The 26,161-nt window shown below is 41.9% G+C and overlaps 1 protein-coding gene across 4 annotated transcripts in view; it reads left to right on the top strand.

The window, feature by feature from the left end:
- The window catches only part of col16a1 (collagen, type XVI, alpha 1), a 134,643-nt gene that overhangs the window by 93,248 nt on the left and 15,234 nt on the right, over positions 1-26,161 (top strand). For 2 of the 4 annotated variants that reach the window (XM_074612782.1, XM_074612780.1), the window contains 35 exons: positions 662-694; positions 5,005-5,040; positions 5,133-5,168; positions 5,445-5,477; positions 5,632-5,676; positions 6,129-6,167; positions 6,307-6,369; positions 7,471-7,515; positions 7,617-7,712; positions 8,522-8,560; positions 8,844-8,888; positions 9,013-9,048; positions 9,136-9,258; positions 9,947-9,982; positions 11,175-11,210; positions 11,433-11,561; positions 11,865-11,909; positions 12,276-12,311; positions 12,403-12,456; positions 13,564-13,614; positions 13,702-13,845; positions 15,567-15,602; positions 17,226-17,333; positions 17,534-17,656; positions 17,776-17,829; positions 17,941-17,982; positions 19,258-19,293; positions 19,378-19,431; positions 19,543-19,611; positions 19,712-19,765; positions 20,133-20,159; positions 21,811-21,867; positions 22,194-22,238; positions 22,389-22,460; positions 23,183-23,236. In XM_074612782.1, coding sequence (XP_074468883.1) covers positions 662-694; positions 5,005-5,040; positions 5,133-5,168; positions 5,445-5,477; positions 5,632-5,676; positions 6,129-6,167; positions 6,307-6,369; positions 7,471-7,515; positions 7,617-7,712; positions 8,522-8,560; positions 8,844-8,888; positions 9,013-9,048; positions 9,136-9,258; positions 9,947-9,982; positions 11,175-11,210; positions 11,433-11,561; positions 11,865-11,909; positions 12,276-12,311; positions 12,403-12,456; positions 13,564-13,614; positions 13,702-13,845; positions 15,567-15,602; positions 17,226-17,333; positions 17,534-17,656; positions 17,776-17,829; positions 17,941-17,982; positions 19,258-19,293; positions 19,378-19,431; positions 19,543-19,611; positions 19,712-19,765; positions 20,133-20,159; positions 21,811-21,867; positions 22,194-22,238; positions 22,389-22,460; positions 23,183-23,236 — 2,031 coding nt within the window. The remainder of the gene's footprint in view (positions 1-661; positions 695-5,004; positions 5,041-5,132; positions 5,169-5,444; positions 5,478-5,631; positions 5,677-6,128; positions 6,168-6,306; positions 6,370-7,470; positions 7,516-7,616; positions 7,713-8,521; positions 8,561-8,843; positions 8,889-9,012; positions 9,049-9,135; positions 9,259-9,946; positions 9,983-11,174; positions 11,211-11,432; positions 11,562-11,864; positions 11,910-12,275; positions 12,312-12,402; positions 12,457-13,563; positions 13,615-13,701; positions 13,846-15,566; positions 15,603-17,225; positions 17,334-17,533; positions 17,657-17,775; positions 17,830-17,940; positions 17,983-19,257; positions 19,294-19,377; positions 19,432-19,542; positions 19,612-19,711; positions 19,766-20,132; positions 20,160-21,810; positions 21,868-22,193; positions 22,239-22,388; positions 22,461-23,182; positions 23,237-26,161) is intronic. The other 2 variants (XM_074612783.1, XM_074612784.1) reach the window with 2 other exon arrangements.

The raw sequence follows: 26,161 nt of genomic DNA, 5'->3' as shown, positions 1-26,161 counted from the left end.
TTCACTCAGAATAAAGACTGTTAATGACCCATGTGTGAAACCAAGATGGCCCTTATTTCTCATTTTCTTTGTTGTGTATCTGATGCAATGAATTGTAATGGCAATAAGGTTTAAAGGATGCGCTGCACATGCAACAGGAAAACAACAGTTTGCCAAAGATGTCATATGATGTTGATATTCTGGAGACTTTCAAATGCAATTGCTTCCATACCTGGGAACATCTTCAATAGATCCAGTTCCTATAAACTGCAGCAGAACTGCCAGTGACTGGGAATATAAAAACAATACGCTCAAAGGTTTGAGAAGAATTTAGAAAATGTAGATTTGTTTCTCAGCACAATTTGAGGCCGAATTAGGGCTGAAACAAGAAGTAGGTTACAGTGCTGCCAAAAATGGAGAAAACCTGACTAAATAATGTTTCTGTGAATGCTCTTCAAAGCTATTTGATTCAGCATGTCTGAATATGTTTTGAGACAGGTTTGGCCATGAAACTGTCAGCAATAGTGTCTAAACATAGACACATTTTGGACCAATGTGAAGCCAAAAAATGGTAGTAATATTGAGGTCATGTTCAAATGTGATGTGAAAAGAAAAAAGGCCTGACGTTTTCTTTTTTTTTTTCCTTTCCTTTTTTCCCCTTTTTCTTTCTGTCTACCAACAGGAGATTTTTGCATCAAAGGATCTGGCAGAGAAAGTAAGCCTCACAATTCACACACACACACACACACACACACACACTTGACTTTACAGTATTGAATTTCTAATGAGACTTGTGGGACGGCACAGTGGCTCAGACCAAGAAGGTCGCTTACGGTTACACGGCGCTGATATGCCAAAATGAACTAAATGGGGGTGGTGGGCAAGTAGTGTAATCGTTGTATGCCTGAACACAGTGCGGCAAGCTTACTAAGCAGACTGTTTCACGCTTTATACCATGTCAGTTGCTCTGAGCATGTAACAATGCCGCGCGTGGGTTTACATTCGAGTTAGTTGAAAGCTCGATGCGTCGCATGTAGACGCTAAAAGGGTGCCTCCGTGCATTAGTGTCAGACGAGTTGGGAGTGAGAACAGGTTGTGTGTGTATATATATATATATATATGTTGTGCATGGGGTTAGAAAAAGAAATAGTCTATCTGTATTCCCTCCTCCCTCCCTCACACGTACCCAGCTTGCTGACTGACCGAGGACTGATTTACACCTCATTATGCGCCGAGTCTCTGTCGGGAGTTGCTACTGCCTATTAATTTTGTCATTCACCTACAATAGGCGTGTACTGTTCACAAATAGAATGCAAAACTCCAGACGCTTCATTATGTTGTTCCTGTGTGTGCTTACTAATGCAGCTGGTCGCCTCCCCTGACTTCCTCAATGTAGGTTATTACCTGGGTTTGAGCACACAGCTTGCCCTGCCACTCGGGGCAAACACTTGCATAGAAACAAAAGTGACTTTTTTTCCACACTGTGAATTTAATTTGGTCAATTTACACAGGCGACATTTTTTTCCAGGGTAAAAAAAATAGGCTTAATACCCATAGGAATTCATTTGATAATACAACCTGATAAGATGTACTGCAACACAAATACCGACAAATATGCCAAGCAGGCCTGTGTGTTAATGTGATTATGGTAATAAGGGGTAGATTTGACTTCTGCTGCACAATCCTAAAGCTCAGTCAGAAACCAATTTCCACCAGTGTTCATGTCATGCTGCTTCAGCTATTCCTCTATGGATTGTTCCTCCTATATAAGTGGCTTCATGGTTATGTGAGTCAAAAGGCTCAACAGGAATTTTATTAACACAAAGGGCTGTTCCAGAAATAAAAATCCCAGCTTCTACTTCCTGTCTTTGCCATTTGATTATGCATCAGAGTAAGTTATGCATTAGAGAAAGTGGCAATTGCACATAAACCCCCACATATGTTTGAAACACACAACCCAGGCAAGTACTAATGTATGTTTGTACTGTAATTAGATTTTCATTAGTGTGCTGGGGGCTGCCCTTGTTCTGTCAAGTCCTGGCCGCTAGAGAGACGATGCCAAAAAAATGAGCCCATTGGGATGTTTAATACCAAAAACAACAAGGCTCACTGACTGGATGCTGGTGCCAAAAATGCAGCCTTTTGTCTTTTTGTCTCCAGTCTTTTGGGATGTTTAAGCTAATAAATGAGCATAAATGTTGGCGTGCGTGATGCAGAATGAGAGTGTGTAGTGGCATGTTAGATGTCAAAAAGTGAGCCTATTTATTTGGATGTTAAATATTTAATATAGCACGACTGACTAGGATGCTTGTGCCAAAACACAACTTTGGATGCCAATTGTCAAGACTGATACACTCAAAGCTGTACTATTTATATATTACCAATGGATGAAATGTAACATGAAAACAATCGCTTGTGGTGACGAACACACACAAAGTTATCGCTGACAAAGTTTCACTCAGATCTATAGAGCAGTTTAGCGACTAGAGCGCACACATTGGAGCATTTAGCGGCTAATTTGGGATTGTTATTGGGATGTTTCATTCTCTAGAGCAGGGGTTTCCATCCTTTTTTTCTCTGAGAGCTAATTTGACAGAATGAAAATGACTGAGAGCTACTCCTAACAGACATAAATTCCGTCCTACTTTTATGGTTCTTTAATAACGTCTCAGCCACCGCAGTCATCACCTCTATTACATAGGCGAAGGGCTTTTTGTGTTTCGTTAGGATGTGCGCCACTAAACGAAGCCTCTGCTCCGTTGGTCTTCTTTGTCAGTTTGGTAAACAGAGACTGTTGTATTTTAAGTGTTGTTTTCAACTCCTTTAGTCTATCTGTTCGTAGACTGCTACGAACACATGAAAAGTTGCTGTAGACTTTGGTGAAGTGGCGCTCAGCATTGCATCTTTTACCAACTGACACACTCACACCGCAAATGAGACACACACACATAAAAAAACAAACATTCTTCATTGAAATAGTATATATTTTTTACTTTTATTGGCCTGGCTATTTTCTGCAGTCATTGTCAAATCTGGTGTGTGCTAGTCTGCTAACATTGCCTCATGTTACGGCGTCACTGATGTAACCAAACATGAAAACAGCGTAACTAGTTGAATTGACAGCTAATTGGCAAATCATTATTTTGTGTCAGAAGGGGGTCTGGATGTCTGTGAATTTGATTGGATAGACATGGCTTAAAAAAAGAGTTTTTGTTATCAAATTTATGTACATATTGTTTGAACCACTCAGAAACTGGTAGATCGCAAGCTGCTTGACCCCTGCTCTAGAGTTTATGAGTTGTACTGCCAACATTAATATACATAAAGACAACCCATTTATTTGAAACCTTCATGTAGTGGCTATCTTTAGCCTTCATTGTTTTTATCTTTAATCCTAACTTACTTTCTATCAATAACCACATTCCAAGGACGACACGAGACTGCTTTACACGTTGAGTCGGCTCAGTAGCAACGCCAACAGTAACGACAAAACAACCGTGATGCGTCGCCGTCCGCTGGTTTATTTAATCAACTGAATATTTCAAAATAAAAATTCCCTTCACAATAAAATTCACTTCCTGTCCCTTTGGTCACACGTGTACGGAGCCGCACTGGATGACAACAAAAAAATCACAGAGCTCAAATATACAGGAATGAAATCACACCAAATATTCAACGATATTTCCCTAACATTACACTGAAATATATTCCTCACTGAACTCCAATCAAATCACAATAAACACAAACTTGGGGCTGGTAAATGGCGCTTATACTTAACTTATTGGCATAAGTTAACAATGCACAATAGGATAGTTTACTGTAAAAAAGCAAAGTATAGAAATGCCACTACTGAATACCAAGCCTAACAGTCAACTCAATTCTTTTTTTATTTATATATCACAAATCTGCCTCAAAGGAAAGGAGAGGTTGAATCTTCTGGAGGACGAAGATCCTAGATGTTTTTAGAAAACCACTGCATATCTCGTACTTTATAAATATATACATTATAAATGCAAACAACAAAAACCTATGGACATACCAACTTAATATACAGTAAGCATAGTTGTGCATGATCTTCAGAGATTCTCAAATCTGCTCTCTTTATTGAGAGTAGTAAAGACAGCAAAGTGGGCTTAGTTACAAGGATATTTTATTGCCATTTCTTAATGTGCAGAGAAAGTACGCTGCTCTTTCGCAGCAATGTGACTTTTCCATTTTAAAAGCTGAATGTAGAGAATAAACAATAAAAGGCACGGCTGGTTTTTAAATGGAACTGTATGAGGACTTGACTAAGCCCACGGCCAGACGAGGAGCTCGGAAAGAGTGACTCGTCACTGCAGCTGGTCGAGCCAGCCATTGATAGATTTGTAGCTTGTAGGAGGGAGTGAGGTCGGGAGGGGGGGAGAAGAGGGAGAATTACACATTGTCTCTGTTGCTGCTATACTAGCCTCCCTTTCATCGGCTCAGCAAGCTCATAGTCACTGCTTCAATATATGCAAACAGCCTGGTGTGTGAAAGCATGACTCCCAAAAAACACCGGGTGTGGGGGGGGGATTCAGCTTTAATTACTCGCTTCCGCTAAAAAAAAGAAAAAAAAGAAACCCAGCTTCGGTTATTTATAATGATTATCCTTATTTGGTATGTGTGTGAGTGTGTGTGCCCTCCTGTGAGGAGCAGCTGGTCTCCTCGCTCCTGTGCTGTGGGAATCAGACATTCCTATTGATCTCCGTCTCCCATGGGAGCTCTGTGTGTGCGTATGAGTGCATGTCTATGTGTGTGTGTGCCCACTTGCCCACCTCCCATCCTTTTTAACTGCGTACTGTAGCAGCAAAGGGGTTCAGCACATGTTTAGTTTTGTTTAACAGTGCCACCACCTGGCGAATACAGAAACTACAACTCATTTTTTACTTCACAAACGTCCTTCTACGCAGACGCACAACTCGAATATCAAATGCAGTATAATAATTATCTCTGTCTCTCTCTCTCTCTCTCTCTCTCTCTCTGTGTGTGTCTGTCTGTCTGTAGTGTGCTGGTTGTATATTCCTGAATAGGGAAGAAAATGTAAGGATCACTGATCTTTACTTTCACTTCTTCTTTTTATTAGAAGATGTCAAAAGTACTGCAGAGTGTGTGACTGTGTGTGTGTTTTGCAGGTTGCTGCAGGGTTGAAAGGGGAAAAAGGCGCCCAGGTGAGTGTGAAGAGACATACACAATATACACATACATCTGCGTGTGTAGTCAGACTAATATCAGGGGAATGTGTGATGTCATGACATGTGCCCAGACACGCCTAGCACTGATACCTATCTACATAAACACACACACTTATGATGTAGTCTAATATGATGCTGGCTATGGACCAATCCACCATCTAGCTGATATGCATTCTCCAGTCGCTCGCCGATTCTGTTCCTGACCCGTGAGCAATCACTCTTCTTCTCTTCTTCTCTATCTCTCCATCTCAGGGTGATGGCTGTTCTGGCTCCCATTCAGGTCCAGTAAGTAACTTTTCCGTCGCGGTCTCGCACCGTGCCTCGTTTTTGCAGAAAATCATTGTCTCGTTATTTTGCATGCAGCACAGTACGAACCTGAAAATTGGCCAAAAAACTTAGTCTGTGATAATACATGCCAACCAAGTGTCTCTAACCTCAGTGCACAGAGGGACCCCAGGGCCAGAAGGGAGAGCGAGGCGAGCCGGTGAGTGCCAATCTTCTGCTACAGCACACATCCCACTGCCTCCCCAAACCTCGCCAAACCTTCAGCTATTTAGTTTGATCCTTATTCAAAAGCCTAATTTTCAAGCATCCAGTCCCGGTATTAATAATGCAGTGGGGATGAGTGTGTGCTTTCTGTATGTTTATTTACCCACGAGTCATTGTGTGTGCATGCATTTATGTGCATATGTGTCTTACGTATACGTTTGATGCATCTGATTCGTGTATATGCATCTGTATGTGCCTGCATGCCCGTGTTTCTCAGGTCGTGTGTGTCTGAATGGAGCATATGGGTCCTGCTGGTAGTCCATAAGGGTTGCTGACTGGTCACTGTGTTGTTTGCTATGCTCCAGTGGTGTGTGTGTGTGTGTGTGTGATGTCTCTATAGAGCCAGGTCATTGATCCGGGCCTTGTCTCCATTCCCCTTCTCCACAGGCACTGCCTGCCCACTGGGGCGAAGCAGCAGGGTACAAGGTGAAAGGTTTAAGAAACTTTCAGTGATGAATAATGACGATGTGACCTTTTAATGTTCATCTAATTAATTTCTAACCCCTAATTATTTGAACTTGTCTCTCTGTATGTTTATCACCTTCTTTTCGCTGGCACTGTGTAGGGAGAAAAGGGTCAGAAGGGAGATCTCGGTACGCAAGGTCTCACGGGCACTCGAGGGAAGGACGTATGTTGTTTTTTTTGTACTTATTTTATCTTTTACTCTGCCTTTTCTGTAATGAGAAGACATGGCATTTGCTTCGAAGTTAAGTCAAACAGTTATTTTGAAATTAGGGTTGTCAATCGCTTAAAATATTTAATCGCGAGGCAGCAACGTACATGAAACCTGCCTTGGCGGAGGTCTGCGCTCTCCGAGTGCACTTCTAGTATGTATTGTTATTAGCCCGTTACAACCTGAAAATCACGATTTGCGTTAATGCATTACAGAAATTAGTGCCGTTAACGCGTTATCACGTTAACTTTGACAGCCCTATTTGAAATATCTATATTTTTAAAAAAATGAGCATTCACTCACAAACACACTAATACACACATGCACATGCGCAACCAGTATTATCAGGCTAAGAGCGGATATTCAGTAAACTTATATGGTATTACTCTTTAAGCTTAGACTCCCATTGATATGTGTTCTCCCCCTTCCACTCTCCCATGGCGTTAAGTCGGCCCGTTAATGCCTGTTAGATTAGGCTAGAGCAACAAAGCTTGCACAATCAATGCTGCCTCATTGACTGTGCTGTTCGTCTCTCACACAGGCAGGCGCCCATTCAGGAAGACTTACACCTTTTAATCTTCCCTGTTCAGCGCGGTGATCCTGTAGACGCATGGAAAGTTTTGAGGAACAAATTACGACGCGTGTGTGCTCCCAGATATTCCCCCGGTTTCCCGCATCAGACGCACTCCCATTTAGCTGTTCACCGGGCTAAGTGCTTGTCGTGGACAGATGGATTTCGGTGGAGGATAGATTTTCTTAAGCCTTCCATCCATCTGACATCGTGAATATGAATGCGCTTGTTGATGTGACTTGAATCAGGCAGCCAGAAAATATTGCACCGCTGAAGATAATACATCTTACAGACTCTACAATTCTCTCTTTCTATTTCCAATTGTGAAATGTCAAACGAATGAGGGGAAATCAACAAGTGCAATTTATGCAGACATTTCAGAGATGGATTTCTGTAGAGCTTGCGTGATTATTCTGGGCTGACACTGATGATGTCGCTGACCGTACTGATGCTGTCTTCCCCATCTGTCTGTCACTATTTCCCAGGGTCGAACGGGGTCCATCTGTGTGGTCGGTCCCAAGGGACACAAGGTATGTCTGTATTAAGTCTGGGAGTTTCTACCATCAACCTGTCTGTCACACACATTCAGTTCAGTGGGTTTAATAGAGCTGTGTTGAACTTGTTTTCCCAGGGTACCCCAGGTTTGGTGGGTCCTGAGGGGTTGGCTGGGGAGCCAGGGAAGCCTGGATTTCCAGGCCCGCCGGGAGTTGGAAAGCCAGGCCTGCCAGTAAGTGTGTTTTTAGCTGCAACCAGCAGCTCTATAGTTCGTTCTGTTGGTTGCTGTGGCCTTTGATGGAGGCTGAAATTTGGCATGTGTTTGTGATGTTGTGTGTGAATGTATGAATGCATGTCGTATGTAGTCGCAGCTATTGTGAATTCACACTTGTTTTTTTAATTAAAGGTACAGTGTGTAGGATTTGGCGACATCTAGTTGTGCGGTTGCAGATTGCAACCAACTGAGTACCCCTCCGCTCACTCTTCCCTTTCCAAGACTGTGTGTTAACGTGAGCCGCCGATTGCAAAACTGTGGTAACGCCGTTCACCTTGCTCAGAGGCCATCCTTGCCTTGATAACACTACTTTAGGAGCAACAGCAGGTACCAAGGTTTTGCACTCTGTGGCTCTCGTTGCAGCAGTTTCACAAGAGTGTCGGAGAACTACGGTGGCCTTCAAGTAACGTAAAAATGTGAAAGGCTCTCTTGAGCCAGTGTTTGGTTTTTCCGTTCTGGGCTACTGTAGAAACATGGCGGACTCCGTGAAGAGGACCCGCTCCCTATGTAGATATGCAGAGCTCAGTCTAAGCTAACGAAAACACAACGATTCTTAGTTGCAGGTGATTATACACTAATGAAAACATAGTTATGAAGATTATATTCCATTTCTGCTAATGGAGCCCATGAAATCCCACACACTGTTCCTTTTAAAGAACAAAAGAGGAGGAAATAATTGTGTCCTTACACTTGTCGTAGAGATGGTCTCAGTTTGACCAAAAAGTGCTTTTACTAGACATATTTACGTACTTTTTCTTTCCTGTCAGGGTCCTCCTGGTGAACCGGGTGGTGCAAAGGGAGACACGGTAGGTTAACCATTCGCCACGTGACAAATTATATTGTAAGAAACCCCCGCATATAATCCATTCATAAGACCATATTTGTACCATGACTGGTGAGGTGGTTCCACTCATTTGATTGGAATGTGGGGGAACCACAGTTCTAGACAAGCATATTAACATCATCGCTTGTGTTTTCACTGTAGAGATTTAGTGATGTTCTGTGGTTAGCAAAACCCCCAAATGACACACTAGACAAGACTTTTTTTGAGGATATTCTTAAGACAAATGCTGTCATTTGTGTTAACAGGGAGATGAAGGACCTCCGGGAGAAGATGGATCGACAGGAGATCCAGTGAGAGACTTTTTTTTTTTAAGCCTTGATTGATATTCAGCAATGCATGCATGAACTTCCATTATGCAGTATTCTAACTGAGCTGATGCATCAGTGTCTGACTGGGATTCTGCTGTTTTCATAGGGACCAAGAGGACCAACGGGCTTTAAAGGAGATAAGGTACCTGTAAACATTGTCTTTAATCTCTTAATGCGCATGCCCGTGTGCTCTCTCATCCACATAATGCGTGTTTGACTCAATCTTCAGGGTGACTCGTGCGAAGTGTGCCCCGTGCTGCCTACAGACATGGGCAACACAGTGGCTCTGCAAGGGAAGCCAGGCCCTAAAGGAGAGCCTGGACTACCAGGGGTAGGAGAGAGAGGACCGTCTGTAAGTACAACAGTTTGAACGTACTGTAATGTCAAACTGCAATGTATTCTGAACCTGCCTGCCTGAGTGTTCAGTTTAACATTTTTACGATCTTGCCACATGTTTTATTAGAGAGTCATAGACACAGTCTGAGCTGAGGCTGACGATTGAACCTTGAGCACTCGTTTGATAGTGTATATATTTTATTTTTCCTATCATTCTGAGGGAAGGTATGGCATTTATTTATACCTTGGGGTTGTATTTGCCCTTGTAATACTCGCAGCAGCTCAAGGATAGGAAGCATGATATGCTGTCAAAAGTGTATTCTCCCCAGGGAAAGGTCATTTTGTTAATGCGTTCTTAACACATCTTCTTTTCCCTCTCTCCAGTGACTCAACACATACTGTACATTGTGTTTCTCTTTCTGTTCATTCTACATCTTCCCACTTATCCCAGCAGGTGAAATGGGGAATGATTTGTGTGTGAGGTGGGGAGAATATAAATCTAGAGCCTTATGAGATTCTCTGTGCAACGATTTCCAATAATGCTAGCATCCATCTGTCATACCTGGTTAGGACAGAGGGAGAAGAAGGTAGAGCAGAGAGAGAGAGAGAGAGAGATATGACCTCGCTCTATCAAAGTTGAACTAACAATACTTCTGGCTCATCCCTTGCTCTTCTCTTCTCTTCTCTTTCTCTATATTTTCCAGGGGCATCTGGGTGGAGATGGCAAAGCAGGACAGAAGGTAAAGAGTTCCCCCCTCATTCATTTACAGCTTATGGTTCATTCATATTCTGTGGAAAGCGTGACCTATACACGCTCATCTGCATTCCTACACATTCAGATGTGCTAACATCAGCAGTGCAGAAGGCTCTCTCCTAAAGCAGATGCAGACTAAACTCCACAGAAAGAGACCAAAGTGCACCTTAGTAAGCCCATACCATAGACTGTATATATAAATGGACAACGCGTCTCCACTTCCACCCACTGTACGAAAGTGAAGCCAAAAATATCCTGGATACGGGAGCTGCTATCTTGAGATTTTGTCATTTGGAGCCAGACTGTGCATTCCAATACCCATACTACCATACTATTAGTATGCCAGATAAAAGATCTAGTAAGTCCCACAATACATAGTATGTCAAATGCAGTATGCCAAAAATACCAGGATGTCCTACTACATCCGGTTGCATTTTGCAGTATGCAAGCCAGCATGCTTTTCTGGCTACTCTGACCCAACATACAGCGGATATATGAGCAAGAGGGTATGCAATTTGGAAGGTCTGCGCAGTTGTGATCGGGAGGCTGGAGCCGCGGCATCGAGGTCCCGCTCACTAACCCGCACAAGCAAATCAGAAGCTGAGCACAGCCGCAGCTTGCCAGCATGAGCCACCTAGCTGCCACGTTAGCACCACGGTAGCTGTTTGGCTAGAAAGACACAACAACTAACCATAATATCTCTATAACTACATTTATGATCAAATTGACACACGTTCTATTACACAGACTCGTGACGGTTATAAAAAGTTAAAGTTACATCTCCTCTCTCGTACATTCCTGAGCCTCACTCAGAGCAGCTGTCAATCGTAACGTCTCACTCCCTTTTTATAGCATCAAATAACTAATTAAAACCAAACTTGAACACTTGAACATACATCAGTGTGATAAGAACTACATAAAATGACAGAAATCATCTTTGGGGGGAAATTTATTTGACGTGTACTTGGACTGTTTTAGTTTGAATGAATGCCAACCTGCTCAAGTCCACGCACACCCACACCTACCTACTCACACATTTCTAATAAACTCTAACATCTGCAACAATTGCACCACTGTATGCTTCCAGTACCATGTCTAGACACAACAACTCAAAGCAAACACGTTCGCCTGAGCGAGCTTGGACTAATTTGTCTGTGTTTTTGTATGTTTTTTTGCAGGGGGAACCAGGATCAGGTGGCTTCAAAGGAGAAAAGGTCAGCTTTTATTAGGCTCAAGGTTGAACAATTTCTTGTTGAGACTACTTTATTCAGCTGTCAACTTCATGTTGTATGTCTTGCTAAACCTGTGCGCATAGTTTTACATTTAGCATTTGTTACAGGATCGCATTCATAACCATGATAATTTAGTTTGTTTTGATTTGGATAATTATTTGGAGATGATCTCTGACCCACCTCTGATCTGTCTACGTGTTTTAGGGAGAGTCGTGTTCTGTGTGCCCCACTCTCGGAGAGTTACCCCCTAACCCTGTCCCCGGTGTCCACACCCAAACCCTGCAGCAGAAGGGTGAGAAGGGAGATGCTGGGATCGGACAGAGAGGAGAGGAGGTAAGTCTGTTTGAGAAAGAATTAACGTGATTCTAGTGCTGAAATGAAAAGCAGAGCAGTACACTCATAAACACAACCAAGGTGAAAACAATAACGAGTTTTTTTTATCTTGTTATTGTTGGAGGACTTTGGTCTTACTGAAAGGAAACAATTATATACACTGTAACAAACACGGTTGAAAAAAAACTGATTGGGTAATTGTTTTTATGATTTTGTTAACGTCAGTGTGTTTGCTTGCATGTGTGAGCAGCGATAAGCACCTTCATTAAAATGATGTATCGTTCAATTTTTCCTGCTCCACAGGGGGAGCCGGGAAGCGTTGGATCACCTGGCCTAGGAGGAGAGAAGGTAAGTACTGCAACATAAAAAGAAACAGCACTGAGAGTCGGTGACCTCAATAGCAGACGAGTCTTGCGTAAGGGGAACTCACTCAGTAGGTTGCAGGATGGGGCTCGTAATAGACTTCATGAGGAAGATAATCACAGCGGTGTGCTAATTTTAAGACCCAAAACTGTCTGCCATAGGGATTTTACTCAGCAGGGAACTTATTAGTGAAAAGCTTAGGTAGTGAAAAACCCAAATCATTTGACATGGCTGCCTGTAGGGTGCACCTTACTATGAAATGTGAATTACCAATTTAAAAGACCCATCCATTTTTATCAATTTGTGAAATTCTGTGTGATGCTGTAGTGATTTTTTTTTACTTGTCTGCAGGGTAGCGCAGGCAGCAAAGGAGCTGATGGAAAGCCGGTAAGTTCAGATGCAGTTCTTTGAAACAGAATGTCTCGCTTCACGTCCTGATTTCAGTGATGTTCTTAAATGAAATGCGTCCATGTGACAGGGAAAGCCCGGACCGAGGGGAACCGGTGGCAAGGATGGGCAGAGAGGCTCAAAGGTAAGAGAGCAGTGGCAAACATTTACTATGAAGCAGGAGCTTAGATGGATTTTTTAGCTTCAAATGTTATTAGACTAAAAAAGTATGGTATTTTTATTCATGTATTTATTCTTAGGGACAATGCACATTGATCAGCATCACTGATGGTGGCAGTTTTAGCCAAAAGGCTAATTTTCAACTGTTGTCCCTTTGTCAGATATTATACCAACCATTAAAGGGATAGTTTGGGTGTTTTGAAGTGGGGTTATATGAGGTACTTATCCATAGTAGGTAGATTACCTACAGTAGATTACCGCCACCAGAGCAAAGCAATACAGTGCTGTGGACGGGGACAGCAAAAAAACTTATTTTGGCCACCTTAAAGAAAGGCTCACCAAAAAAAATCTTGTTTAAGTGTACACTATATTTAGAATATTTTCCAATGGTGAACTGAAAGTGAAACGTATCTTTACTGTTTTTGTCATCTGAGCCTGCTGGCTTTGGAGATAGCATAGATAAGTTTCACTCTTAGTTCAGTTCCACGTCAGAAAGGGGAAGGAAAGGGTTGTCTGACGGCAAGATAACGCGGCGAAAATATTCTAAATATATCGTAGACTTTCTTCTAGGTGGCTAAAATCTGTTTTGCTGCCAGCCCCGCCCACAGCACTGTATTGCTTTGCTCCGGTGCCGGTGCTCCTCTCTGTTTCGCCAAGCTGGGGGCGTGTCCACTGTCATCTACTCTAAGTAATACACCTACTATGGACAAGTACCTCATACAATCCCTCTTCAAAACACCCCAACTATCCCTTTAAAACAACAATAAAACACACAACATGTAAAATTAGAACCAGAAAAAGCTAGTATAGTAAAGTAGAGTATTACTACTTCAGTTCTTACAAAATGGTATGCTAGATACTAATAGCTAATTATGCACTCTTTAGCTGACAGGAGAGTTTCCTTCTTGGGATATTGAACATTTTCTACATGTTAAACTTGTGCGATTTATGCACAAGCATCTCCCAATTACGTTCAAAAACCCATCTGTATGTCAGTATTTTTGATAACATCATTGAATACTTTATCTCCTTCCATGCCACATATATCAATATCATATTTATCTTTTGACAGGGAGAACAAGGGCTGCCTGGGCTTGGTCTTCCTGGTCTTAGGGGTGAGAAGGTAAGCGTAGACGTACGTATTGCTCTTTGCATCCTTTAGCTTGATTGTCACGCAAACTAACCTTCCTGACTCCCTGTCCCTCCACAGGGCGAGTGTGGTCTGTGCCAGCCGGCCGAGGTCGGTAGCGGACCCGCCGGCATCAAATTGCCTGACGGAGCAGGAGGCAAGCCAGGCGTACCAGGCCCTCCAGGTCCACCCGGACCTCCAGGTCTCGGAGCTGATGGCAAACGGGTACGATTGCTAAAAGTACACAGGCAGCTTTGTGGAATTAGTAACTTGGTTTTATAGATTCTTTAAATCTGTTTTAGGGACAGTTCACATGTAGCGTCTAAAAACGCGTGGTAAAAAACGCCAGCGGTGCCGCTTTCATCCTTTTATCAAAGGTGCTTTTGGAGGTTGTGCTCCTGTAGTGCCTGCTGTTACTAAGCAACCGAAACCTGTGTGCTGCGATGATGATGATGATGTAGTTGTGGTAATTTAGCAGTAAGCATCACTGACAAACTAAACAAAGTCAAAACAAAGATAAATGGATTTCCAGCACCGTCGATCCCTCACAGTAACATTACTGCTCGATGTGTCAGTGTCAATTTGGCCGGCCTGTCAACTGGATGTTGTGACGTCCTCGGAGGACAGGGTGAAGCAACTAAAATAGTCCGTGAGACAGATCCTAAACGCTCTCGATAGCCCTGCAATAAAATGATTGACTTCTCCTCCATATATTTATCATAGAGTGATTGTTACGGAAGAAAGAAAAGATATTTATCGGCTGTGATTGGTTGTTCCTCTTCACATGACATGCGTTGCGCGCTGCAGCGATCCAAAAGTTGAACTATTTTTATCTCGGGGTGCAGCTGTTGTACCTGGAAAAATAGGGGCTTGGCGTCTGAGCGCGCCTGCCGCATGTCTACACTAACAATCTGGACAACTGGACAACATCAAACAATGGATTTGAGGGCGCAAAAACCGTGGCATGTGAACGGCCCCTTAAGGGTTTGCATTGTTGCCTTGCTTGCAATGGAAGCAAACCAGTGAGATTGATCAAAATGGCTAGAAAAAATGACTGATGCACACACAACACTGCACACTGCAAACACAGAGAAACACACAATAGGAATTGTCAGATGAGAAAAAGGTCACGGCCTCTCAAGACTTTCTTGGTCCGTCCTTTAGAGGGCAGCGTGATGCTCTCTGAGCTCCCAAAGCCAAGAGCGAAAGAACCAAGGACTCTTTAATCCATGCTGCTCACATTATGTTCGAGTTTAAGATACTGTTTATATTGCCACAATTTGTTTTATTGTGCTGTTATTTTATTACATATTACGTTGTTGTATTTTATGGTTTATTTTACTCATGACTCTTTAAAACATCAATGAATAATACAACTTGACTAAATGAACATGGAACAGTACTGTAGTTTACAAACAAGCACATGTTGATCCAGAAACACTATTTTACAGACAGTTATGTTCAGCAGTTGATGTTTATACTGCATACACCACCAGTCAGAATGAGCCGTCTTTATCTGAATTAATGATAGAAAATTAAATCATAAAATATTCCACAATACCAAAGCAGCTTCTTGCTATGCTATTTCGTTGCCATGTTGAAACAGATTAAGCAGCATCTGGATGAGCGAAAAGTTTGAGATGCTGAATGATTTCACCCTAAGGGCGCATCAAGCATGATGCTTATTGTACAAATAGGATATGCAGGGATTATTCTCTTACCGCAGAATTGTTACTAAGTGTAATAAATCTCTGTTGGCTTCTGTCACACCTCAATTACATGCCGTGTGCCTCTGCGGTTAGCTTTATGTCAACAGTTATTTTTACCTGAAAGGATAGAGGCTTGCACGATGCTTGCAGATGACTGCACGTGTCTGAGAGTGTGGGTTTGTATGTGTATCATGTATCTGCGTGCATTTGTACATCACCTTCTATTTGCTTTCACAGGGCCTGCCAGGTCTTGCTGGTGTAAAAGGAGAAAAGGTAAGTTTCTTGTCAGAGTTAATTATAAATCTTGTCTATAAAAGCTGTTCTGTGTATGTATTTCTTCACACGCTGTGTATACCGTCAATGACCCAGCGACAAATTCACACCACATTAAACAGCCTTGATGTCAGCGGAGAAATTAAAACCAACTAATCAACGTCTCTTGGGCATTCTGCATGTTTTCTTAAATAACTCATACCCAAAATACACATGCCCCGAACTGCCTACCTAAAATAATCTATTTGATAACCTCGAGGAGATAGACTATTTGGAGTCACTGATTGCCTTTAGAGACAGTAGGATCAAGGACGTCTGCAGGAAAATCACCCCGCACGCATGGACTAATATTTCAAAGGAGCCCAGGCACTCTGCTTTATTTCAGGTCACCACGTCTGTCTTTTGGAACGTTCACTTTACCCAAGAAACGAGGTGATAATAAATCTGCCATCAACAGAGACAGGCTACTTTAAATTACCTTGAAGCTCTCCCTACAATCACTTTGCTTTGACTTCAAAGCAGAGCCAGGCTGGATTTTAAAAGACTGATACCATTATCCGTATTTGACAGTTGAATAAATCTTATAATGCGACACAAAAATTAAAACCAACCAATTATAATAAAAGGCTTTAGTTTGGTATCAAGTGATATTTTGAATATTTTAAATCCTGCATTATTTAAAAGTTTACTTGCAACCCTGTCTCCCACAAAATTACGTTCCCATACAACTAAACTGCATAACCAAAATACGTTCTGAGGGAAATGTATTTTCTCCCGGATTACGGTCGCAGCTTTAAACCATTTTAAACATGTAATTAACGTTGTTAATGGAAACACAAAAAAAACAAAACTTAGTTAGGTTCAGGCAACAGAACTATTAGGTTAGGCTTAGTGAAAAAAACATCAAAGTTTGGCTTAAAATTAGTAAAATACTAAACGAATACTTAAGAAATGACGGTTTCATGTGGGACAAAAACAGCCGTCTTCTGGGGTAAAATCTGGTGTTTGTTGGGGACCCATCCACCACCCCTCCTGCCCACTAGTAGTGGACTTTCTCACTTGTTACACCCGTTATTACTCAATAACATTTTTATTCATCGTATTTTCATTCACGGTCGGTCGATATACAACGTCACCTGCTCTGCGCGTCGCTCGGTGTACTACGTCACTTGCTGCATCCGTCCACAGACTTGCAAAGGTATTTGTGATACGTAAAACACAAATTGCATTCTCAATTACGTTTGGAAGGCAACAAAATACGTTGCCTTCCAAACGTAATTGAGAATGCAATTTAGTTTTATTGGAATGTAATTTTTTAGGAGACAGAGCTGTTACTTGCCAGTAGTCTTCCTCTTAACTGCCTTTGTTGGGGGCATTGCTGGGTTTTCTGTCATATTACTGCCACCAACTGTTGATCAGTGGAATATTGTGTGACCAATGGCGTCCTTGTGCGCGCACACAATCAAAAAAAAACAATAAAACGGAGAGCCACTCATAAAACATTGCTCCATAGGACTCGTGGTCAAAAACTCCATACAGTACTTTTAATGTAAGCAATGTGAGAGCTACAGTACATTGAGTTGACTGTTAGGGCCTCTTATCATCATATTTCAATGTTACCAGGGTGAAGAAGGAGATCAAGGAGATAACGGACTGGACGGAGCTCCTGGATCCCCAGGACTGCCTGGAGAGCCTGGTCGGGACGGACTTAGTGGCTTGAAGGGAGCGAAGGTATGGATTTTGTCTCTCCATCCATGGAGACCTGAAATTGGAAACCACTGGTTACACGTTTGGACCAATGATGGTTTCCAGTGGTTAAAAAGGGGCACTGATTGGCTAAATTGGGGCAATATCATTTTTTTCTATTTAAGTTAGAATCTTCCAAAAGGTCCCTGGATCATGGTTTGGATTTGTTGTGTTTGTTTTCCCAGGGTGATGCTTGTACAAGCTGTCCTTCTGTGGGCACTGCGGTTGGTGATGGTGTAGTTGTGCAAGGCGTCAAAGGAGAAAGAGGAGACCCTGGTCCCGCTGGGCAAGGGAAGTCTGGCAAAAATGTGAGGGAATGATGTATTTAAAATATACATATTATTGATTATTTATATATATTTACTTCTGTCTCTCTGTAATAGGAAAATTGTTAATTACCATCATCATCATCATGTTTTCTCTTCAGGGAAAACCAGGTTTACCAGGTGTGCAGGGGCCTGTCGGTCCAAAAGGAAACAAGGTGTGAATGTCCATTTTTAATATTATCATGTTTATGAATACATGCAGAGGATGAGGATAATCATGTATCACTGACAGATTCTAATCTATGTTGTTTTGTGCCCCCTTGTAGGGAAATGCTGGAGCTGCAGGAGTCGGCCTTCCAGGACCACAAGTAAGACTCATGTGTCCACATCTGGAGCTGATGCAGCTCGGTCATACAAAGCATACACACACAGCCCCTAGGTGGACGTGGTCCTGCTGTGATCCCAGAAATGAACACCATACCCTTCCATGACATCAGCGCTCTTCTGCCTCTTAGATCTAACAATAAGTTTTATGAGGTTGTAAATAACCATCTCAAACTAACCCTGGACTGATTGTTCTCAAATTCCATTGATTCATTGTGGAATCCTCATTGCTTTGTTGAGGAAGCCTGTCCTTCATTACTTCTCCACTATGAAACATCTCTTACAGTCAGGCCTCCTCTCCCAAAACTCCACTCTTTGTTTCCTCCCAAGACAACTTATTCTTATTCGCGACTTGACACATACAGACACTTGGTCAGGACCCCTTTAGTGTCACTTAGGTTTAGACAACAAAACTACTTGGTTAGGTTTAGGAAAAGATTATGGTTTGGGTTAAAATAAGTATGTGATGTAACTAACTTTTTAAAAATTATTATTATTTGTTTGGCTTTTATTTGATAGCGATAGCATAGACATGAAAGGGGGAGAAAGAGAGAGGGGATGACATGCAGCAGAGGGCCACGGGTCGGACTCGAACCCGCGGCCTTAGTACATGGGCATCCTCTCTACCAGGTGAGCTACCAGGGCGCCCTGTTATGTAACTTAAGTTGCATATATAAGTTAAATGCGTTAAGTAAGTTAACTCACGTACGTACCTTAAAATAAGTTGCTTTCACAAACGAACACACGCAACAGCATCCTCCTGAGTGAAAGTCCTGTGTTTGTTTGACCCATCCAACCTCCCCGACCTCCTCCTTACGCGGACAGAGTGAATTGACGGCCGGAGCAGTTGCTCTAAGCGTCTAATATTGCAGCGGATGGGTTTAAAACATTGGAGTTAGTTGAAAGCCCGGTACGTTTCATACAGACGCTAAGCCTGCATTTACAACAGATCCAGTGGTGCGGCGAAAACACAAAAAAGTCCTCCCATTTTGAATGGGGGTAGTGCGTTTGGGCTGCGGCCGCAGGGTGGTGCCAAAAAACAAAGGCCTGCAGTGGAAAAGTAGCAACAAAATCAACTTTTTAAGAAACGCAACCCAGCGATCCAGGGTTGTACAACCCAGCCATGAGGGAACAAAAGACGTTAGTTGTCGTGCAGTCAATGGGCCATTAAAGTGAAGTGCACCTGTTGACAAAGCGTGATGACCTGGGAAGCCCAACTAAACCTTTCTTTTTGTTGTGGCTTTTTTCATTTTTGTCAGGGTGAAGAGGGACCAAGAGGGCTCCCAGGACTTGTAGTAAGTTGGTCTCATATTTCTTTCATAGTCCTACTTTTTTTTACTCCATTTTCAGGTTTTTGGTCTTATCTGTGTTTTGTACAGGGACCTCCTGGAGCCAGTGGATTGACTGGACCTGTTGGCCCATCAGGGGAAAAGGTAGCTTAAAATAGAGATGTGGAAGCCCAACTTATTGGAACAATATACAACGAAATGTGCCTAATTTTGTTTGAAACAATGAAACCATGTGGCACTGCTTTGTGTTCCTAGGGCTCCAGAGGAGAAGTCGGGCTACCAGGACCACAGGGGCCTGAGGGCATCGGGGTATCGGGGCCTCCGGTAGGACATTAATACACATTTTTGCATGTACGTGTGGGCATATAATGTCGTGCTGTAATATTTTTCAAACACTGTATCCTATTTACTTTTTTGCACCCAGGGTAGAGACGCAACCCCCGGGTCTCCAGGATTGCATGGAACTGATGGCAGACCTGTGAGTTGTCTTGTTCTTTTATTGTCTAAAGTGTTTCATTTGCATGTGTTTGTAAGTATGCATCAACAATTTGAAGAGCTGTTAGGGAAATTTAAGCAGCAAACTTGAGTTGTTGCACCAGTGTTAGCGTCTATTCAGAGTTTTAATTTTCTTTGAGCTTCTTTGGGAATTGTCCTTGATTTAGGCATCATTTGTAACCAAGGATGTCTGCCTCGATCCATAACAGAGGCAATGTCTGCTCCCATTTCATCCCCTGTCCCCTGATCTCCACTCAGCTCAATGCCCCGTGAGCTTTCTTCTGGAACAACAAAGCAAGAGTAACTAAGTGTGTGTGTGTGTGTGTGTGTGCTGTCTCCTTCTTTTGCAGGGACTTGATGGAGCTAGGGGGGACAAGGTAAGTCTACCGTTTTGTTTGGATGAAGGGATCTGGAGGGGTTTGAATATAAGGGGGTGGAACAGATGGTAATCGCGAGAGATGGTTCCCCTCATCTCACGCACACGCACACACATACATGCGCTCAAACACACACACGCACGCACGCACCTGCCTCGAGCCACAGATAGAGTAGCAGCGGAGGTGACGAGTGTACTGTCGCTGGCATACAAGAGGAGTTTCGGGGGCCTAAAGAGAGAAAGTGTGTGAGACTATTAATTACCGCATTCATCAGAGCCACCGGTCCAGACTGTCACTGAGAGAGGGTGGGAGAGATGAAGAAGACGGTGGAGGCAGTGCTTAAGGGTCGGGAGTGGGGTTTGAGATGTGGGACAGGAGCCCATAGTTAAAGAGGAAAAAGTCGAGGAAAAGTAAGAGAATGAGAATATATAGGTGAGATTTTGCATAGGATTCAGAAGCTGTAGTCATTGTATTCATACAGAGTCTAGAGCTATCCTGGAGCGCTCATATATATACTGTGCAAACTTGACTGGGATGTAAGAGGAAAGTAGTGAGAGCAGGTGCGTAATGGGGGATGTCATTGGCTCTTCACATTATAGATGTTAGGTGAAATGCACCATTCTTTGCATCGCAGTACCATACATTCATCCTATTCTTACACTACATTAAGGTTTCAGGGACAAATTCATGTAATGCAACTAAGGCTGTCAAAGTTAACACGATAATGCAAATTAATTTTAATGCCATTAATTTCTTTAACGCATTAACGCAACTTGCGCCTTTGAATTAAATCTCTTAAAAATCCGACGGGCCACTGTCGGGCTTAGCCGCTATTCAATCTTTCGGAGGTTGTAGCGGGCTCAATTTTAAAGCTAGATTTTAAAGCAAAATGTTGGCGAGGAAAAACTGGTATGGCCATTTTCAAACGCGTCCCTTGACCTCTTACCTCATAAAAATGGGTTCTATGGGTACCCACGAGTCTCCCCTTTACAGACATGACCATTTTATGATAATCACATGCAGTTTGGGGCAAGTCATAGTCAAGTCAGCACACTGACACACTGACAGCTGTTGTTGCCTGTTGGGCTTGAGTTTGCCATGTTATGATTTGAGCATATTTTTATGCTAAATGCAGTAGCTGTGAGGGTTTCTGGACAATATTTGTCATTGTTTTGTGTTGACAATTGATTTCCGATAATAAATATATACGTACATTTGCATAAAGCAAGTATATTGGTTCCCTCCCATGTTAATAAGAGTATTAAATACTTGACAAATCTCCCTTTAAGGTACATTTTGTGTGATTAATTTGCGATTAATCACGATTAACTATGGACAATCATGCAATTAATTAAGGTTAAATATTTGAATTGATTGACAGCCCTAAATCCAACACTTAAAGTTCACAAATTGGTATAAAAATAGCATTTCGCCCCCCTGCAGTTTTGAGAACCTTTGTGATGCGTAAGATTTCAGGATTTTGCAAAACTGCACAGAAAAGTCCTGAAACCTCAAAGAGTTCTGACTTTCTTTTAGTAACTAGAGTTTTAATGTTGAATGAGGACTCAGTTTTGCATCATGTGCTTAAAATTTTGCAAAGAGTTTCACTTTAAGCTTTTTCTTATGGGTCTTTGTTTGATGTATATTTCAGGGTGAACCTGGAGAGTGCAACTGCATAATCCCCGTGCACACGGGCATCGGCGGACCTGTGAGTACACGCTTACACACACACACACACACACACACACACACACACTGAAATAAACACATGGAGACATACAATTAGTATGAGGATTGTTGCCTCGCAACAGGAGTCTGAATACACATTGATTTTTTAAACACACACTCAGGGCGTTTATTATGACTCCACAGGGGGCATATTGAGAAAAACCTGCGTTCATGCTTAGTTATTTCCCCTTTGCATCATACTGTGCTTTGACATTTGTTGTATTATTCTTAACTTCACACTGTGCACTTTGTGTATATTTTGCAAGCACCAGTGCTGCTCTGATTTTGACTACTTTTGCCTTCCAGGGAGCTCCAGGAACTCCAATAAACACATGGCAGCCCGGGCCTCAGGTCTGATCTGTCAGCCAGCAGTCCTGTCTGATTACTTGGGCATTGTTTGTTTCTGTTGTTACATCGCAAACTTTGTTCACACAATTCTTCATTTTGTGTTTGACTCCGAATGTGTGATGTCACTTGTGGCCGTGTCTTTGTGTGCTGTAGGGCCCACCAGGACCTCCAGGCCCACCTGGCCCACCTGGGATTCAGGGTTTTACTGGAACGGAGGGACGACAGGTAAGAGAAAGGGGCAGTAGGATGGTGATGGGGGGTCTCTTCAGTTCAATTCAGAAGCTGCTCCATCAGCCTGGATTCAACTACAAGCTACTTATGATGTAGGCTTTCAGCTTGGGCAACTTGGGTTCTTAAGAAAGGCAATGTTTGACATGCTTTGCAACTTGATGGGAAAATAAAGTTCATAATATGCATGTAGGAAATGGAGCAGCATTCTATACTGAATGTGTGCAGTAGCTTGGTTCATAAAAGGCTTCGATAATCAGGATCAAATGATAAATGCACTAACTGCTCCAGTGCTTAAAGGCTTTAACCCATGTGGGAAGCAACTGAGCAAGCTTTGGGAATGTCTGTCAAGACATGAGCAGCTATTTGAAGGTCTAAAGTATAAATGTAAAAAAAGACATAATGCAATGCTAATTTGAAGTACCAGTTTGATTCATTTCTAAAGTTTGACCTTCAAATAAGGTGTGATCTGTGTTGCAAAAGTCAAAGGTGTGAGACAGACATCAAAAAATGGTGATGGAAGAGGTCATGTCTTTGACAAGGGTGCGTTTGTAACAGTGGCTGAATGCAAAATGGTACTAAGTTTCAAAAGACAAGGTAGAAGAAGGAACAAATTTTATCATTTTGACCCTTCGACTCTGCCTTGACCGCTGGTGGAGATGGGAGTGGCTAGCCCTCGATTGGCAACAAACCAGTTCAACCTCAGTTCCTTCTTTCAGGGTATCCCTGGAAACGACGGGATACAGGGGATACCGGGTTTGCCTGGATACAGCGTAAGTAAAATTAGAGAGAAAAGGAGGAGAGGCGGCTCTTATCTACTGATTCGAGATCTGGGACTTTATGTATAAATGATGCAAAAGCACAAAATGAATGCATGTGTCAGGAAGTCAAATTATTCATTCAAGGGAACAAAGTAAATTATGATTTGTAGCATTTGGTACAAATTTGACTCCGTACATGTAAACAGCTCCATTTCATAACAATTATAATTGTGTATTGTGTTAACCAGTGCTTGAAGTGGAAAAAAACAAGTGCCAGTACTCCCCTTATTCACATGTTGGCATGTGTATCGGCCGGCATCAGCCATCTCTTGCTCCTGTTTATTTATATATTATATCTTTAATCATGTTATACTGTGTCAGTCATAATCAGCTGTGATTGTATTGCTGTAATTTTACTTGGACTCTGCATCTCCTCTAGTAGGCCTTTAATACTCCAATAAGATTCACACTGAAACATTATAGGGTTCAGGTGGTGTGTTTGTATATTTACCCATAGTGTTAATACTTAAGGTGCTTTCTCTGTGTTATTTATAGCCTATATTATAGGATGCCTATAGACTGGAATCAACACCAGACAGCCAGACAGGCAGGCAGGTATGCATGCAGAGCTATTCATTCAGGTTTTAGTGTCCCAGTCAGGATGCTCCTACATACAGTATTGTACAGCAGGATAAAGAGACACAAGAAAATTTGTAGGTTTTTGACTTAAAACTATGCAATTTCACAAAATTTTGGACTATAATAATAATTATTACTGTCCAAAATTATATGTATTATCTAGACTCTAGATAATGCCCCAAAAGCTTACAGTAAACTTGCTATAGTTAAATAATAATTTTATTATTTACTCATATCAGCCTTTGTCTGAGCATCTAATTCTTCTGGAAATGTAAAAAATAATATTCTGTTCATCAAAAGAGCAGATTCAGAAAACGTTTAATTAAAAAAGTTGGCGCCGCGCTGCTTTGAATCGCCCAGAGAACCTGATATGGAGAGGGCAGAAATCAATACCAGCCCACTTCGAGCACTGGTGTTAACACTTTTTTTTTTCTTCTAAAATCATGATTTTATTGTATCATGATTAAAGGCGTTTATTTATTTAAATACATATTGAGCTTGTGCTGCTGTTAAAGGGTGTTTCTGATACCAGACCAAGGACAGAGCAAGTTTGGTTTATGTCGCACAATATTAAAAAGGGGTGTGCTGATATCTATTTATGGATACCTGTGTGACTGGACATAAGGCTCCTGCATATGCTCGCATATTTCATGGTGACTGAGATTTATAACTTGAAAACATGCAGTCATTTTTTTCAAACACTACATATGCATATTCGGCCTGTTGTGCATCTGGCCTCAGATCTGTTTGAACAACTCCAAAAGGTCTCATGTGTCCAAAGCTAGTTTACTTAAAGTACAAGTGAAAGGACAACATCAAAGTGGAGAAATGAGGTGGAGTGTTGTGAAGTGGATTCTTACTGTATACGGTGTCAGTTTTGTTTCTTTCAAGTCCGCTGATGGCTTAATTTCATTAAAGGCACATCGATGCTGATCTCCAGCCAGCACTCAAGGGGAACTTCACCTCCAACACAGGAATTAAAGTAGTAGTTTAATGGAGGAAAGGGAGGTGCTGGAAAATCAGTAGACCACTGTGGAATAGATTTGAGACTGATGGTATAGAAACTCTCTGCAGAAAGCAACACTTCTATTGCTGAACTGATTACAGACATACAAACAGCCATTTTTTGTATATTTTAGGGCTGTCAAAGTTAACGCGATAAAAACGTTTTAATGCACATTTGTTATACTAGCTTGTTGCGATAACGCTCCAAACTTAAGATAAATTTTGGTGAGGAAAAACTGGCATGGCCATTTTCAAAGGGGTCCCTTGACCTCTGACCTCAAGATATGTGAATGAAAATGGGTTTTATGAGTCTCCCCTTAACAGACTTTATGATAATGACATGCAATTTTGGGGGGGTTTCTGGACAATATTTGTCATTGTTTTGTGTTGTTAATTGATTTCTAATAATAAATGTATACATACATCTGCAGAAAACAATCGTATTTGCAGACTCGCATGTTGATAAGTATATTAAATAATTGACAAATCTGCCTTTTTAAGGTACATTTTGAAGAGATAAAAACATGTGTGAATAATTTGTGATTAATCGCGATTAACTGCTGTATGTATGATTAATTGAATAAAATTAAATATTGTAATCAATTGACAGCCCTAGTATATTTAAATGCATCCATGGATCATGGTTGAAAGGAAGAGATGCAGTGAAATTTGACTGAGTTGTAGGGGAAGCTCTGAACTATTGCAGAATTGCTAAATGCTCACACCCACTACATGAAGTTACATGTAAGACTACAGTGGAAAAGTTGAAACCCTCTGCCATCTATATGTGCAGACTTAGTTTGGCCTTAATGTTTGTAAATTAACCAATCAATGCCTCTTTTTCTTCCATGGTTCTGCAGGTATTGTGTCACTCAAAGTGGCAGCAAAGCTCTCAAAAGCTCTCACAAATTGCTCTGAAACATAACAGTAATCACAAAGAAATCAGAGAAATCACAAAGTTAACAATTTGCAGATCCCTTTCAAGTGTGGCATGAGTGATCATTGCACTGTGACATTTTATTATAGAGAACCTTCTTTTGAGCAAGTCTATTAATGCACAAAGCCTTGTGCCCATAAAACAGCCAAATAGCGGAGCGTAGAATAGCCTTTTTAGCTAATGGCTCCAGGTTGAACAATGTAAAATGGGTTCGTAATGACTTTGAAACCAGGACAGGTGCTATTGACAGACTCTCTCAGTGGAAAGGGTCCCATTGCTTTGATAGAGAGCAGACCGCCTTTCACGGTGAATGTGATTGGGCTTGTGGAGAGAGCGGTTTTATTTCAGAAATCCGT

Source organism: Sebastes fasciatus, chromosome 17, assembly GCF_043250625.1.
Source record: "Sebastes fasciatus isolate fSebFas1 chromosome 17, fSebFas1.pri, whole genome shotgun sequence".
In the NCBI taxonomy this organism is placed as follows: Eukaryota; Metazoa; Chordata; class Actinopteri; order Perciformes; family Sebastidae; genus Sebastes; species Sebastes fasciatus.
Note: the sequence above shows the minus strand (reverse complement) of the source record. Positions and strands in the feature narration are given on the sequence as shown.